Source organism: Trichechus manatus, unplaced genomic scaffold, assembly GCF_000243295.1.
Source record: "Trichechus manatus latirostris isolate Lorelei unplaced genomic scaffold, TriManLat1.0 scaffold00030, whole genome shotgun sequence".
NCBI classification, from domain to species: Eukaryota; Metazoa; Chordata; class Mammalia; order Sirenia; family Trichechidae; genus Trichechus; species Trichechus manatus.
Window position 1 is genome coordinate 21,408,926 of NW_004443966.1, and position 13,643 is coordinate 21,422,568.

A 13,643-nucleotide genomic window follows, 5' to 3' on the forward strand; every position below is an offset into this window, starting at 1 on the left:
TTCTACATGATGTTATTGACTACTACGCAACTTCAAAGCCACCCTACCTCTCATTTACTCTGCTCCAGCCTCACCAGCTTTTTTCTATTCCTTGGAATCCTAGAGCTCATTCCTCCCTCTGGCCTTTGGCCTTGCTATTTATTCCTCAGCCCTTTACAGGGCTGGTGTTCTTGGGTGGTACAAATGGTTAACCCACTTGGCTGCTAACCGGAAGCTTGGAGGCTCAAGTCCACCCTGAGACTCCTAGGAAGAAAAGCCTGGTAATCTAATTCTGAAAAATCAGCCATTGAAAAGCCTATGGAACACAGTTCTACTCTGACACACAAGATTGCCATGAGTCAGAGTCAACCCCACGGCATCTGGTAGGTTTACAGGGCTGGCTCCTTCTAATCAATCGAGTCTTTCTTCAAAAGTCACCTTTTTCAGAGTTCTTTCTTCTTCTACCCTAGTTTATATCATTTCATCCTGTCTTGGCAACTGGCTGAGTTTCTTATTTATGATCTCTTTTCCCTCAGCAGGACATAAGCTTCACGGGGACAGGGATCCTGTCTGTCTTGAATCCCCAGGACCCAGAACAGCCCCTGACACAGGGAAGACATTCAACAAATATTGTTGAATGAAAATTTGTTGACTGAAAAGATCCGATTCCCATTCTCAGACTCACCATACTATGCTGCTCATCTGTCTCATTAAATATCCCTAAGACAGTATGGCTACAGTGAAATGTGGACTCAGAACTATCTGGGTCTAAATCCTCTCTCTGCCTCTTCCCAGCTGTATAACTGTGTAAGTTACTTATCATCTTTGAGCTTTAATTTACTTACCTGTAAAAATGGGTATAGTAGTCCTACTCTATAAGGTAGTGGTAAGAATTAAATGACAACTTATGTAAAAGGCAAAGCAGACACTGAATTGTACACTTAAAAATGGTTAAAATGACAAAAATTGTTACATGTATTTTACCACAATAAAATTAACAACAAAATAGCAGACTGCTAGGCATATATATATGTAATACGTATACTTGTTATTTCTCTTTTCCCTCAAGTCTTTCATAAATTATAATAGCTAATATTTGAGTATCTATTCTGTGGTCACTATTCTAAATGTTCTACATGGATTAACTAATTTAATCCACAAAAAACCTCTGTAGCACAGAAACTGTAAATATCCTTGTGTTATAGATGAGCCACAGAGTGGTTTGAGCAACTTGTCTAAGGTCACACAAGTGGCAAGTGGCACAGCCCAGACTTGAACTCAGAAGTCTAGTTCCATCCCATTTCAGAGGTGGTGAAACATCACTGTGACCTCATGGTAAGAAGTGCATTTTACATTGTAATACAGCGCATGTGTATGAACACATACGAATGTACGTGAAGTGTAAACAAAAGCTTCACAAAGAAATACCTTTACTACATGAAATGCATTTTTTTCTCTTCAATTTAATTTTTGAAAATGTTTTCGACCCACTTATTAACTTAATCAATAACTAAATCAGTCATAAACTGCACTTTGAGAAAACACTTGTCTAAAATTACCATCCAGCTACCATCCACCCTCAACCAGAAAACTCCGATGAGTATCAGCCCAGACTTTTATATTTTATTTACATGCCAGATGAAGTTCTCATTAGTGAAGATGATGATCCCCCAAGATTCAGATCTACTTCCCATTGCAAACCTCCTTCTAGTTACAGAAGAACCATCTATCTTGCCAGGTGAAATCCAGTAATTATTTCACTCTCTAAAAATTATTTACCTATATTAAAACTCTTTGGAGTTCCTGAGTGGCACAAATGGTTAAGCACTTGGCTACTAACTGAAAGGCTGGCGGTTCAAATCCAACCAGAGGTGACACGGAAGAAAGGCCTGGCAGTCTACATCTGAAAAATCAGCCATTAAAAACCCTATGGAGTACAGTTTTACAATGAAACACAACGGCTCACACAGCATGAGTTGGAACTGACTCAAAGGCAACGCAAAGGCAGTTATTAAAACTCTTAGGACAAGCTTTGTGTTAGAACTATTTATATACACATCTGTCTATTCTACTGGATTGTTATCTACTGGAGGACAGAAACCACGTCTTATCCTTTCGTAGTCCCAAATAAAGACTGAATTGAAGTAAAATGGAGAGAACACAGGAACTGATTAGAAAGAACTCTGGCTCTAAAGTGTCAGATAGGGTGTTTCAGACTCAGAGGGAAGACCACCACTATACCCGCTGTATTGTTTTCTCCATAAATACCTAAGGCATCTTCCCACTGATCCAGTGTTGTAGGTGGTTTACAAACATCCTTCTATCTGTAAAATCTGCATTGGCCCTGCTCTTTTTTTTTGACTGTGGTCCCACTTTTTTTATTTTTTTTTATTTTTATTGTCGTAGTTTAAGTGAAGTTTACATTTCAAGTTAGTCTCCCATACAAAAATTTATATATACATTGTTATGTGACTCTAATTGCTCTCCCCATACTGTGACAGCACACTCCCGCTTTCCACCCGATTCCCCATGTCCATTCAACCAGCTCCTAACCCTCTCTGCCTTCCCATCTCACCTCCAGACAGAAGCTGCCCGTTTAGTCTCTTGTATCTACCTGAGCTAAGCATCACACTCCTCATGAGTATCACTTTATGTCCCACAGTCCAGTCCAATCCCTGTCTGAAGAGTTGGCCTCGGAAATTGTTTTAGTTCTGGGCTGATAGAGAATCCGGGGGCCATGCTTTCTGGGGTTCCTCCAGTCTCAGTCAGACCATTAAGTCTGCACTGGCCCTGCTCTTAATTTCTCAGTGCCATTTCCATCCCCTTATGGCTCCTTCTGCTTTCTGCATTTCACTAGGCTAAGAGAACTTGCATTTCTACCTCTAGCAAAAGTTTCTCCCTGTAGACACACGTTCCCATGAAAACTATACTAAAATGATATCTGGATGAGCAGATGAGCAGATATATATGAGCATTTTCATTAGATCTTTCTGACTTCCAATCCCGACCTCTTTTATGAGCTGGCATATGAGCTTGTGTTTACTTCCATAGATACTATAAAGTATATATCTAAGTGCAGGCTACGTGTCAAAAAGTAAACAAACAGAACAAAGGAAAAGACCCTGACTTGGAACTCTTAGTTCTAAGGCAGGAAATTCTTTCAGAGGGCAGGAAGTAGCTATGAGCTTTTCCTCCAAGCAATACTTCAATTTCTCCACCCTTAGGGAAAGATTATCCTTGTGTTGTTTTAATCCAGCAGATGCTGAGCAGTTAGAGAAAGGGAACAAACAACTGGAGGAAATATTACCACCTGTTTATGTTGACTTTTACCAAACAAGACTGGCCACCAGCTGTTCAGGCGTAAGGGAGGACCTAAGGTGGGAACAGGAAATGCCAATTCAGGCTGAAGTTAGTTTCCAGCTTTCTGGTGTCTGGGGTAAAAAACAAAACAAACAGTCTCAAGGAAGTACATGGTCATTCTCAGATGGCCAAGAGGCAAAGGCAAGATGATGCATATCGTACACTGACACAGCAGGCTTGGTTTGTGCACATGTGGAGTCAAACATGGGAGGCATGAAATGAACTGTGAGTTCCATACTCTATGTCCATTTTCTCCTTCTTCCTTACTAAAACCCGTATACAATTGGTGGGCAATAATGTCCAAAGATGACATCTCTCAGCTTCCCTTATAAGTAGCTGTGGTCATGTGACTGAGCTCTGGACAGTGAAGTATACGTGAAAGTGTTGAGTTCCATGAAGACTCTTTAAAGGGAGCTGACTCCGCTAGAAGGCTTGCCCATTTTGTTGCTGCCCTCGTTTCTTCTTCATGCTGCCAGGAATTTCAAAATGATGGCTGATGGTCAAGTGGCTGTTTTGGACCATGAGGTGACCTTGAGAAAGGAACCTTGTTGTGGTAAAGACAGGAGCCTCCATACTAGTCTTGGATTACCTCCCTTCGGAATACTTCTGTATGAGAGACTCTCTTCTCATTTAAGTTGTTGCTACTTTGGGTTGCTGTAAAATGCAGTCAAACTTAATCATTCTAGACATTCACATAGCAGACACTTTACATCCTCGAAAACAAGCTCAATTCTGCTGCCTAATTCTACCCTTCTGACAACAGTGTACAAGAGCTGAGGCATGTGCTATGTCAGAAGAGGAAACTGGATTTGAAACGAAGCAAGACTTGCACAATGCCACACAACTGGATACTTGGAAAGCAGCAGGCTTCGGGAGCCACGTTACCTTACCCCTAGGATTTAAAAGCATGTGGAAACAGGTGACAAATTTCCTTTAGAAAAGATTTGGATTGGTTAAGTAGTGGTTATTTTAAAACAGCAAGTATTTAAGCACAATTTACCTCTTCTGTCAAAAGATATCCCATCAAGGGGGCTGTTGTCACCGACTTTAACATCAGACTTAATCTTCAAGCTGCCTTCAAAATACTACTGCCACATTAAAATGAATTACAACTCACTGTATTGTTATAATATACATTAAAAGAACTGAATTCTCAAACAGGTTAAGACGCATTTTGAATAAGCAATTAGTAAAATGAATGTGTTACTGTTTTAAAAGCAGAACAGACTTGATGATTAATGTAGAATTGACAGTCTTTAAGACAAAAAGACAGAGGTAGGATTTTTTTTCTCATTACAATGTAGGTAAAATTGAATCAGGTGGATTCAACATAGATAAGTTTTAATTAGACAAATGTCAAGCAAGCACATCAACTTCTTAAAAAACAAAGAAAATCTAAAAGTTTAATTACAAAACACTTGTACAGAAAACTTGGCATTTCAACAGTTCTAAACACACATACACAATTTTTTTCTAAATTTTAACTTTTCAGAAATAAAACACCTTGTCTCCCTTTTCTCAGCTGCTCCCTGTGGTATTTTTAGTAATAATAAAAAAAGGAAATCTGTAACACTGAATAGGCAACAACTTATTTCTTGAAAAGAGCACATAAGTGCAAAAACCAGGGCTTCTTAATGAGAAAAGTAATATTTGCAAGCTTATTGGGAAACATGAAATTAGGTATCGTGCTAGCCTATAGCCTCATTTACCACCTTCCTGTTGAGCACAGAGAATGGAGGAGCAGACACATAATCTGCTCTACAGAACCTGACAGTGTTGTAGCAGCTAAATCCCAGGCACCAGTGAGTCAGGTGGTTAGCTACTAGGAGAGCCAGCATTTCAAAAGCAGGCTGCTTATTTTGTGAAAAGGACTGCAGACTGTAGACTCTCCTGAGATCTCTTGGAACCTGAATATGCAAATATTTCAAGTCAATGTCAAGGGTCTTATCTAGAGTCAGGAGAATGATGATCTTTGGACCAAGTTACAGCCTTCCCTGTTCACAACAGCACTGCTAATAAAGTTGTATAAAATGGAACACAAAGGAGAAACAGAGAGAAACACTAGGAGGAAGAAAGAGAGTAAGGATCTGGCAGAAGGCAGACACAAACTACAGCTTGGATGTCCTTCTGCCATAGACAAGGAGTTCTAGCGTGGACTTAGCAGACAGTCTGAGAGAAGGGGCAAGAACAGCAGGTCAGAAAAGGAAAACAAGAAACTACAGAAAAGCAGGCAAGTTGGCTAGGTTTATAGCAATAGACAGTAAAGGGAAAAATTGCCAAGTGGTGGTATGTGGGATGCAGCACATGGAAATCTGATGTGTGTTCACATATGACATTTAAAACAAAGGTATTTTGTTGTTGTTTTCCTTTGGGCAAATAAACAGGTAAGGAGGTGCTGAGGAGACAGGACAGTGCAGCAATGTGACAGGGAGTTTCTGGCTTCCACCCTGGCTTGTGGCATACTGTGAGAGGGGCCACACTTCCATCCACCTGCCCTCAGTGGCACGGTGCCTGGACAATGGGCTCAGCATGTTCTGCTTTGGTTCCAAAGATCTCAGCTGCAACCGTCAGCCTTTGCTCTAGAGTGTCCAAAAAAAAAAAAAAAAAAGCCCTCAGGTGAGAGTCATCAGAAATCCCTCTTTCCTTTTGCTGTTCAAAAAAAAAAAAAGTCCCTTGCTAAGAAGGAAGGAAATCCTGTCCTTTTCACATAGATTCAGCAGTTCAAGGCTACAGAAGGAAGACAAAGAACATGACAATTCCTCTGTGCCCGTCTGGCCCACTCAAGAGACTATTCTGAATAACGTTTCTACCTATCTAGATCCATGAATCAGTACCCTTAAGAAGACAGGGACTCCCTCAGTTTTCAGTTATGATAAACTTAGGGATTTTTTCAATACCAAATGAGAAACTACTCTTTCTCTTTCTCTCCTCTGCTTACCAATGACCTTTCCCTCAGCAAAAAAAGATGCTCCACAAGACATTGCCAACAGATGGGAAAAAGAAGAGCCTTGCTGGGGCTAGGACAACGTGTATGTGCAGGAGCAATGCTTAGAAAACAGCAGGCAGTACCAAGTAGGAAGGAAAGACCATTCTCCTTCAGGGCAGAAATCACAAAGCCTCGAAGAGAGCTGGCACCCACTGAGCACTGTGTGGGGTAGGAAACACAGCCTTGCTCCACAGGGCACTGTCAACAAGAAGCTCCTTTCTTTGGAGTCACAGCAGGGCAATGATGGGAGAAGATTGAGCCTGTCCAATGAGAGAAACTCTCCTTCAGAGCCCTGCTGAGTAACAAAGCCCAGAGGTCAGAAAATGGAGATGTATAACTTGGTGGGGGTGAAGGGAAGCAAAAAAAAAGTAACCCCCAAAGGCATTAAAAAAAAGTGACAGCTAGGTAAGAAAACTGGAGCTCCACTGATAAAAGGGTCCAATCTGAATTACAACAATGGGAAGTCTTCCTTTCTGCTGCAGAAGATGTCAGTCTCAGGGTCACCCAGTCAGCAGAATATATGCAGATCCACTTTAACAGAAATGGAAATGATAGGAAACTGAAGGTGGGAGAGTGGCTATATACTTTCAAAGCTTCCCACAAAGACGATTCCACAGGAAATTCACATACATGTTCCCTCTGCTGCTCTCTCATATGGCTTCCTGGGGTGAAGGCATTTAACTCACTGATAATTCCTTCCCAAGGAAAGTGATCTGTACTCCCTTCCTGCCCCCATTCAGTTCAAATTTCCATCGATGGCTTCTTATTCCTCACAAGTTAAAACACTTACAGAACATCTTGAAGCTGTAATACCTGTAGAATTAAAAAAAAAAACAAAAAAAACAAAAAAAACAAAAACAAAAACCAAAAAGACACAAAAAAGGTAAGCACTAATCAGAAGGGGTTAAGGCTATAGGTTTAAAAAATGCATTGTTCTATTTTCATAAGGGTTAAGGTGAGGAGCAGGATGAACGTAAACTAAAGAGCTCATAAAGCTACAAGCAGGCACCTCATTGAGATGTTTTAGATAACATTTCAATGAGAAACATGGCTCAGCTCCAGTTCAGCAACAACAGGAGGCAGGAAAATTGTCAGCTGAACACAGAAAAGCAGCTATCAGGGACAAATCTCATGATGGAAAATCAGTACTCTATTTTAGTTCAAAGAATGTACAGTCCATCAAATAACAATTTTATTCAAGTACAAATCTAACAATATCCACATGTTTAGGAATGTATTGTGTGAATATGATAAATTCTGTCACACTGATAAAAATACAATCACATGAGAAAAATTCCTTTTCAATCTTCAAAGTCAAATATCTATCATTTTGCTCAACTGAAATCAAGCAACATATGGACTTTGATAGCCTATATAAAGTGGTCATCCCTCAACATGAAATCAACCCCAATTGCTTTCTCCCAACCCTACTTTTCTCTAGGTTAGCCACAAAGAAATATGGCAGCTGAAGTAATTCTTCTTCTGTTTATCTATAAAAATAATTAAAAAATGGGCTGTATAGCATCATAATTACTGGATTATGATTTTTTCTCTTTATTTCTATTTATCCTAACACTTCCATTCCAAGATGTTTTAGTGCTTCCCTTCCCCGTCCTTGGAGCCCTGGTGGTACAGTGGTTAAGTGTTAGGCTGCTAACCAAAAGGTCGGCAATTCAAATCCACCAGCTGCTCCTTGGAAACCCTATGGGGCAGTTCTACTCTGTCCTATAGGGTCGCTATGAGTCGGAATTGACTCGATGGCAATGGGTTTGGTTTTTTTTTTGGTTTCCCCCTCTTTATAGCAATGTTTTAGAAACCCCACCAGACAAGGATTTAGGTTAGGTATCTGTGCTCTAGTCCTGGATTCTGCCCTCATCTACTTAGATATTTTTAGGTAAGACATTTTACCTCTGTGGGACTCAGTTTCTTTTTATGTAAAATGCTGAGATTTCTAATGGTCCCTTCTAATTCTAATATGCTCTAAAACTTGTACACCATTAGCTTCTCTTCACTCACTGGCTCCTGACAGTGTGTGAAACCTTTGCCAAGCTCATGTCAGCACAATTAATTGCACCACAAGTGCTGGGGACATGAGGCCTAGTTGTCTGTACATATTTATATAATGAGGCCAAGATAGTATTAATCATAGTCTTTGTAACTGTTTAATTTTGGCAGTTTTGGGGGTGTGGGGAACTATCTATTCTTAGTTTTGTTTGCCTGGCCAGAATGTAAGAATCTGTAGTAATATAACAGTTCACATTTTCATGTATTATGTTTTTCAAGGGCAAAATATTTGTAGGTTGAAATCAAGGATAACGGTGACATTCTAGGTTTTCTAAGATACCCAGAAAGCAGACATTATAGTCTGTATTTTTAAGATAAGTAAAGCTTTAGGACAGCCTTATTGGCAAAATGCTCAAAACAGAAAACCACTTTTGGCTCAATACTTGCAATAACTGCCCTATACCTATGTGAGGAGACACCATGTTACCAATTACTGTGCTCTTTCACAGACTTCCACAGTTTTCTGGCTCTGTCTTTTCAAGACTACAAGAGTGCTAATTGAAAACACTGAGTGAAAATGAGAAGGATGATGAGCCTCTGAAAATCCCAGACTGAGATTTACAAGCTGTTCCCTTCATAAACAGCAGCAGTAACGCCACTTCTTTATTCTGCAGGGAGTCCAGCCATCTCTTAGAAGTATAGTCCGCTCCATCTGGCTACTCACGAGAAGGACAGTAATCCTTTCCCTAACAGAGCACGGCTAAGGCTAAAAGTATAATGAATTGCCTGTACAGTTACTATCCAAGACCATGACCAAGAAGAATAAAGACTTCTGCCTTTGTCTCTGTTGGCAGATGTTGCCTCACTAGACAAAGAATCATGGGTTTCATGTATTCTTATACATATCACTCTAAGTCCAAACCAAGCTGATATATGACCAAAAGACTATCAATCTGTGGGAAGGTATACTAAAGAGTATCCTATCTCTAGGAATCTGAGTGAAAAAATACCACTTCCATTTAAGAAATGATTGCTAGTACCAAAATGTTTATTTACATGCGCAGATGCCTTCTGGAAATATACTTTTTCCTCCTCTAAAAGGACATAATACATATTCCTATGAATAGTATGTAATAATACTATGAATAATACAATATTAATCTGGCTATTTTTTAATTTATTAAACCAGGGCATTAACTGTTTCACTGGAAGTCTAGTTCACATTAACATTTAACATACAACAGTCACTGTGATATTCCGCAGTGAACGAAAAGCTTCTTACTTACCAGACTTATAATACACATTATCTTGCTAACTATTTGTTGTAAATTATCATTAATATTTTCTAGAGAAATCGAAAGGTAACAATTAAGTGATACCTATTTTGTTCTAAGTGCCAGTTTTGAATGCTTTCCTCTGAACTTCTCATTCACTCTTCAAAAACCCTTTGGAAAATAAATGCTCAAGAATACATCTAATAAAAGTGACAAAGCTAGAACCCAGGTTAAACAACAAAAATCATGCTCTTTCCATTAAATCATGCTGAGATAAGTATGAGAAAAAACTGTCTTGATTCTGTTTTCTAACATTATTTAATACATTTAGCAGTCATGCAACAGGAATCTTAATCAAGTCTCCAACTTATTTGCTCAATGTAATTCCAGGATCTTAGTAACGAGCACTCACCATTCCCTAACGATCAAGCCTGCTCACAACTTCTCGAACTGTAGCTATGAAGTTTTCATTGTCTTGGGGATTAGCTAAAATAATACTGTGCAGTCTGTTCATATATGAATCAATGGTGTCCACTGTAGGTGTTTCTCCACTTCCTGAAGTAAGATAAAAAGAGAGAGTAAGAAAATATTCCCCATTCAGTTCAACCATAAAACAGTTAAGTGAGTTCACAGCAAAAGAAACTGTGACTCTAATGTGGTCTGTTCCACAAATAAGATTAAAATTTTAGAGGAGAGACTTTCAGGCCTCAAAGAAATTAAATTAATCCATATACTCTTAAATAAACAGATGGGCTATATAACTGCTGTACAGTATATATGAGCAGTTACATAAAATAAACACAGGTTAGAGACTCCCCAGTTTTCTGCTGTGAATACCCTCAAACATGAAAGAGTATATAAGAAATGCTAGTGTCTGTTCTCCTTTTCCTTCTGATTAAAACAATAACAAATACAAAGCAAGCAAACACACACACATAAGAGAAAGTGCTCTATTCAGGATTTATTACTCAGTTTTCATTGTTCTGAATATTAAATTATGTGCAACAGAAAGGAAAGTATATTGTATTAAAATATAAATGGGGTAAATGTAAATGACCAAAGAATCTGAAATTCTGGATGATTTTAGCCAATACAGATTCTATTACATGACCCCCAGAAAACTCTGAGGGAAAAAACGTATTTTATTGATTTTCCTCTTGAGGGATATTAAGCCTTACCATGCCAATACCATCATAAACAGTATCCCCCCTTTAGCCCCCACCCCTGGCCACTGAAATGTCGTTACCAGGCAAGGGCATGCTGGCAAAGCTGCTGGTCAACACCTGCCGCAGGGTCTCCAAGTGCTGCTGTAGGACTGTGTTGCGGCTCCGCTCCTGGATTACATCCACCTCCAGCTTCTCCACTGCTGTGCGCATGCTCTCCACGTGCTTTTGCAGGGCTGCATTCCTCTCTTCAAACTCCATGTTGGACTTCCGAAGCTGACGGAGCTCTGCTTCCCGGGCTGAGGACGTACACCCCAAAGAAAACATACAGCACTACAAAGAGTCTCTCAGGAGTCTCAATGATTTTTATATGGGAGTTCTGCTCAGCTGCCTCTAATTAGAATGCCTTTAGCTACCCACCTCATCTCCCTACTCTTATTATGGCATTCCAGATAGCAATCCCAGTAATGAAACTCCTGGCTCCCCAGAGCTATTTTAATTTCCTAAAGCTGGTCATATTCTATATATAAGACTGTAAGGAACAACTGCAATCCCCTAAAGCAGGAAAGCAGTATTTTTTGTTTGTTTGTTTTGCATTTTAAAACTGTGCATTGAGAAGCCTGAGGGGTTTCACAGAGGGATCCTGAGAGACTGGCTAAGTACAGCTGTGGCTCCCCATCTTCACTGCAATGGGATTAACTTTCGTTTATTTTAAACTTTGGACTCCCAAGTAAGCTTTCATTTGTACAAAGGGTTCCATGGCTAAGTTTGAAAACAATTCAATTAGTGATTTACTTTTATTCCCTTTGATCCAGAGACCAAAGTATCTTTTCTCCACTGGTGTCTGAGTAGCTACCTTTAATATAGAGTGAAACAGAAGCAGTTAATTTTGTCTCCCAGATAATTTCTAAGGAGGTGTATCACTACCACTGCCTCTGAACAATAAATTCCTCCTGAGAACTGAATCCCCTGTCACAGGCCTGAGGAACACAAAAAGATGTTCAGTAATCACCTTTGCTGTGGTTCAGGAATTCTTCTGTAAATATAGGGATGTCAAAAACAGATCGTTCCTTTACCTCTGCTTCTTTCTGTGAATCAAAAGTAACAGAACAGTTAATTCTTAAGCAGAAGCAAAATCAAATAATAATGCTTGAAAGCACAATGGTCACATCTTCCTTTGAGCAACAGCAGGGTGAGCAGGAATCAGTCCAGGTGAGGATGCAAAGGAAACATATTCACTTTTCCACTGGAATCGAACTTCTACATGAGCTTAAACAGGTTAAATTTTCAGTTCTCTCAGTTGTACAACTGCTGTGCAATGCGAAACATTAAAACAAACCTACACAAATTTCCCTAATGGAGAATCTGGAAGTCCTTTCTTAGCTCTGTGCTTTGAAGAGTCAACAGTCTACAGTTCTGAAAGTGGGTGAAGTGGGAATTGAGAAAGGGAATATCTAGGTGTTTTTCCAGTTGTATCTACTGGTTATGCATATAAAATGCTCTCTGACTACCCAATCTAAATCTGTAGAGTGGACAGTAAGAATTTTAAGCAGACCTCTGCCAGTCATGAGCAGTAATAATGGTATTCCACTGGTACTTCTATTTATTTACCAGAGGCAGCACATCCTTGGGGCTCTTTTAGATTTTCTTCAAACACAGGAAAGCCAAACAAGCAAGTAAGCAAGTAAGCAAACAAACAAAACCAAGAAGCCAGAAATAACCAGATTCTAAAAATGAGAAAGCCAGGGATTATGTGAGATAGAAGAGAATAACGAAGCCTATAATTAATTAACCAATAAGTCATTAAAAACAGTCTCACAAAACCACTACAAAATATATTCCACAATGATCCTTAAGTATAAAGTCAATATTTTCAAAATGCATTGGCTGCCATTTCTTCAATGAATTTGAAATTGAAAGCATTATGAATACAAATTATAAGCTTCTTGGAACAGTTTTCAAAATCTTGCATAATACGAGATGGTAAAGACAACTGTGGGAAATGAGTACTGAAGAAACAGCTAGTGGAATCTGAAGATTTCAAAACCTCTACAACATGAGGAACTATTAAAAAAAAAAAAAGACCTATAAATTATTTGTATAAAAACATGTTTAAAGTCAGAGATAGAATGTATCTTTACTACTCTTGCCACAACTAGTCTTTTATCTTTGAATACTTCAGGCATTAAATGAAAAGTCAAATATGATTTGGTGTCCAACAGAAAAGTTAAGCAGTTAATAGCCTATGAGGGAATTCTGATGGCCAAGTTCCTGTTTTCTTACTGGTGTCTGCCTTGTAAGGGACTAGGCTTGTGTGAACTGCTTGCCAATGGCAGTTGACCAAGACAAACATCTAAGATGGAAGTCTGAAAAACTATGTATTTACCTGAGGAAACTTAAAGAGCAGTTAATATTTACACTATCGTTTTCCTCCTAAAGAAAGTTTCCCAGAGCAATACAAAGCACTACCTTGAGCCAGCTCCTAGTGGATATCAATGGGATTCTAATGCGTGGGTAAGAAACGGTGGTTCCAGAAGGGACCTTAAACACATTTTGTAGTGCTTTTCTTTCTACTCTGCTAGCTTACCATATACACTAATTCTGTTACTGAGTTGCTGCAGGAAAACAGAATATTTATGACACATAGTCCCAACATGTACAAGGCATGACAAAGCATAAATCCACAAATAACTTAGGATAAAGTCTTATGACTTTATCATCCTACCTTGTTAGTCTCCTACTTATCTGTCCAGGCTTATGCAAGATCAGGTACCTAGCCATAGGCTTAAATATGGGTAGATCATATTTAGATGGTTATGGATTAAACTGCATCCCCCCAAAATGTGTGTCAACTTGACTAGGCCATGATTCTCAGTA

General features: G+C 39.2%; 1 protein-coding gene across 1 annotated transcript in view; it reads right to left on the bottom strand.

Annotated features, from left to right (window-relative positions):
• Nucleotides 1-9,359: 9,359 nt before the first annotated feature.
• The window catches only part of HMG20A (high mobility group 20A), a 27,226-nt gene continuing 22,942 nt past the window's right edge, over nt 9,360-13,643 (bottom strand). Inside the window, exons 5-7 of the mRNA XM_004374765.2 lie at nt 11,779-11,867; nt 10,850-11,065; nt 9,360-10,158 (exon numbers count right to left, since the gene is read on the bottom strand). Of these exons, the coding sequence (XP_004374822.1) occupies nt 10,022-10,158; nt 10,850-11,065; nt 11,779-11,867 (442 nt within the window). The 3' untranslated portion in view covers nt 9,360-10,021. The remainder of the gene's footprint in view (nt 10,159-10,849; nt 11,066-11,778; nt 11,868-13,643) is intronic.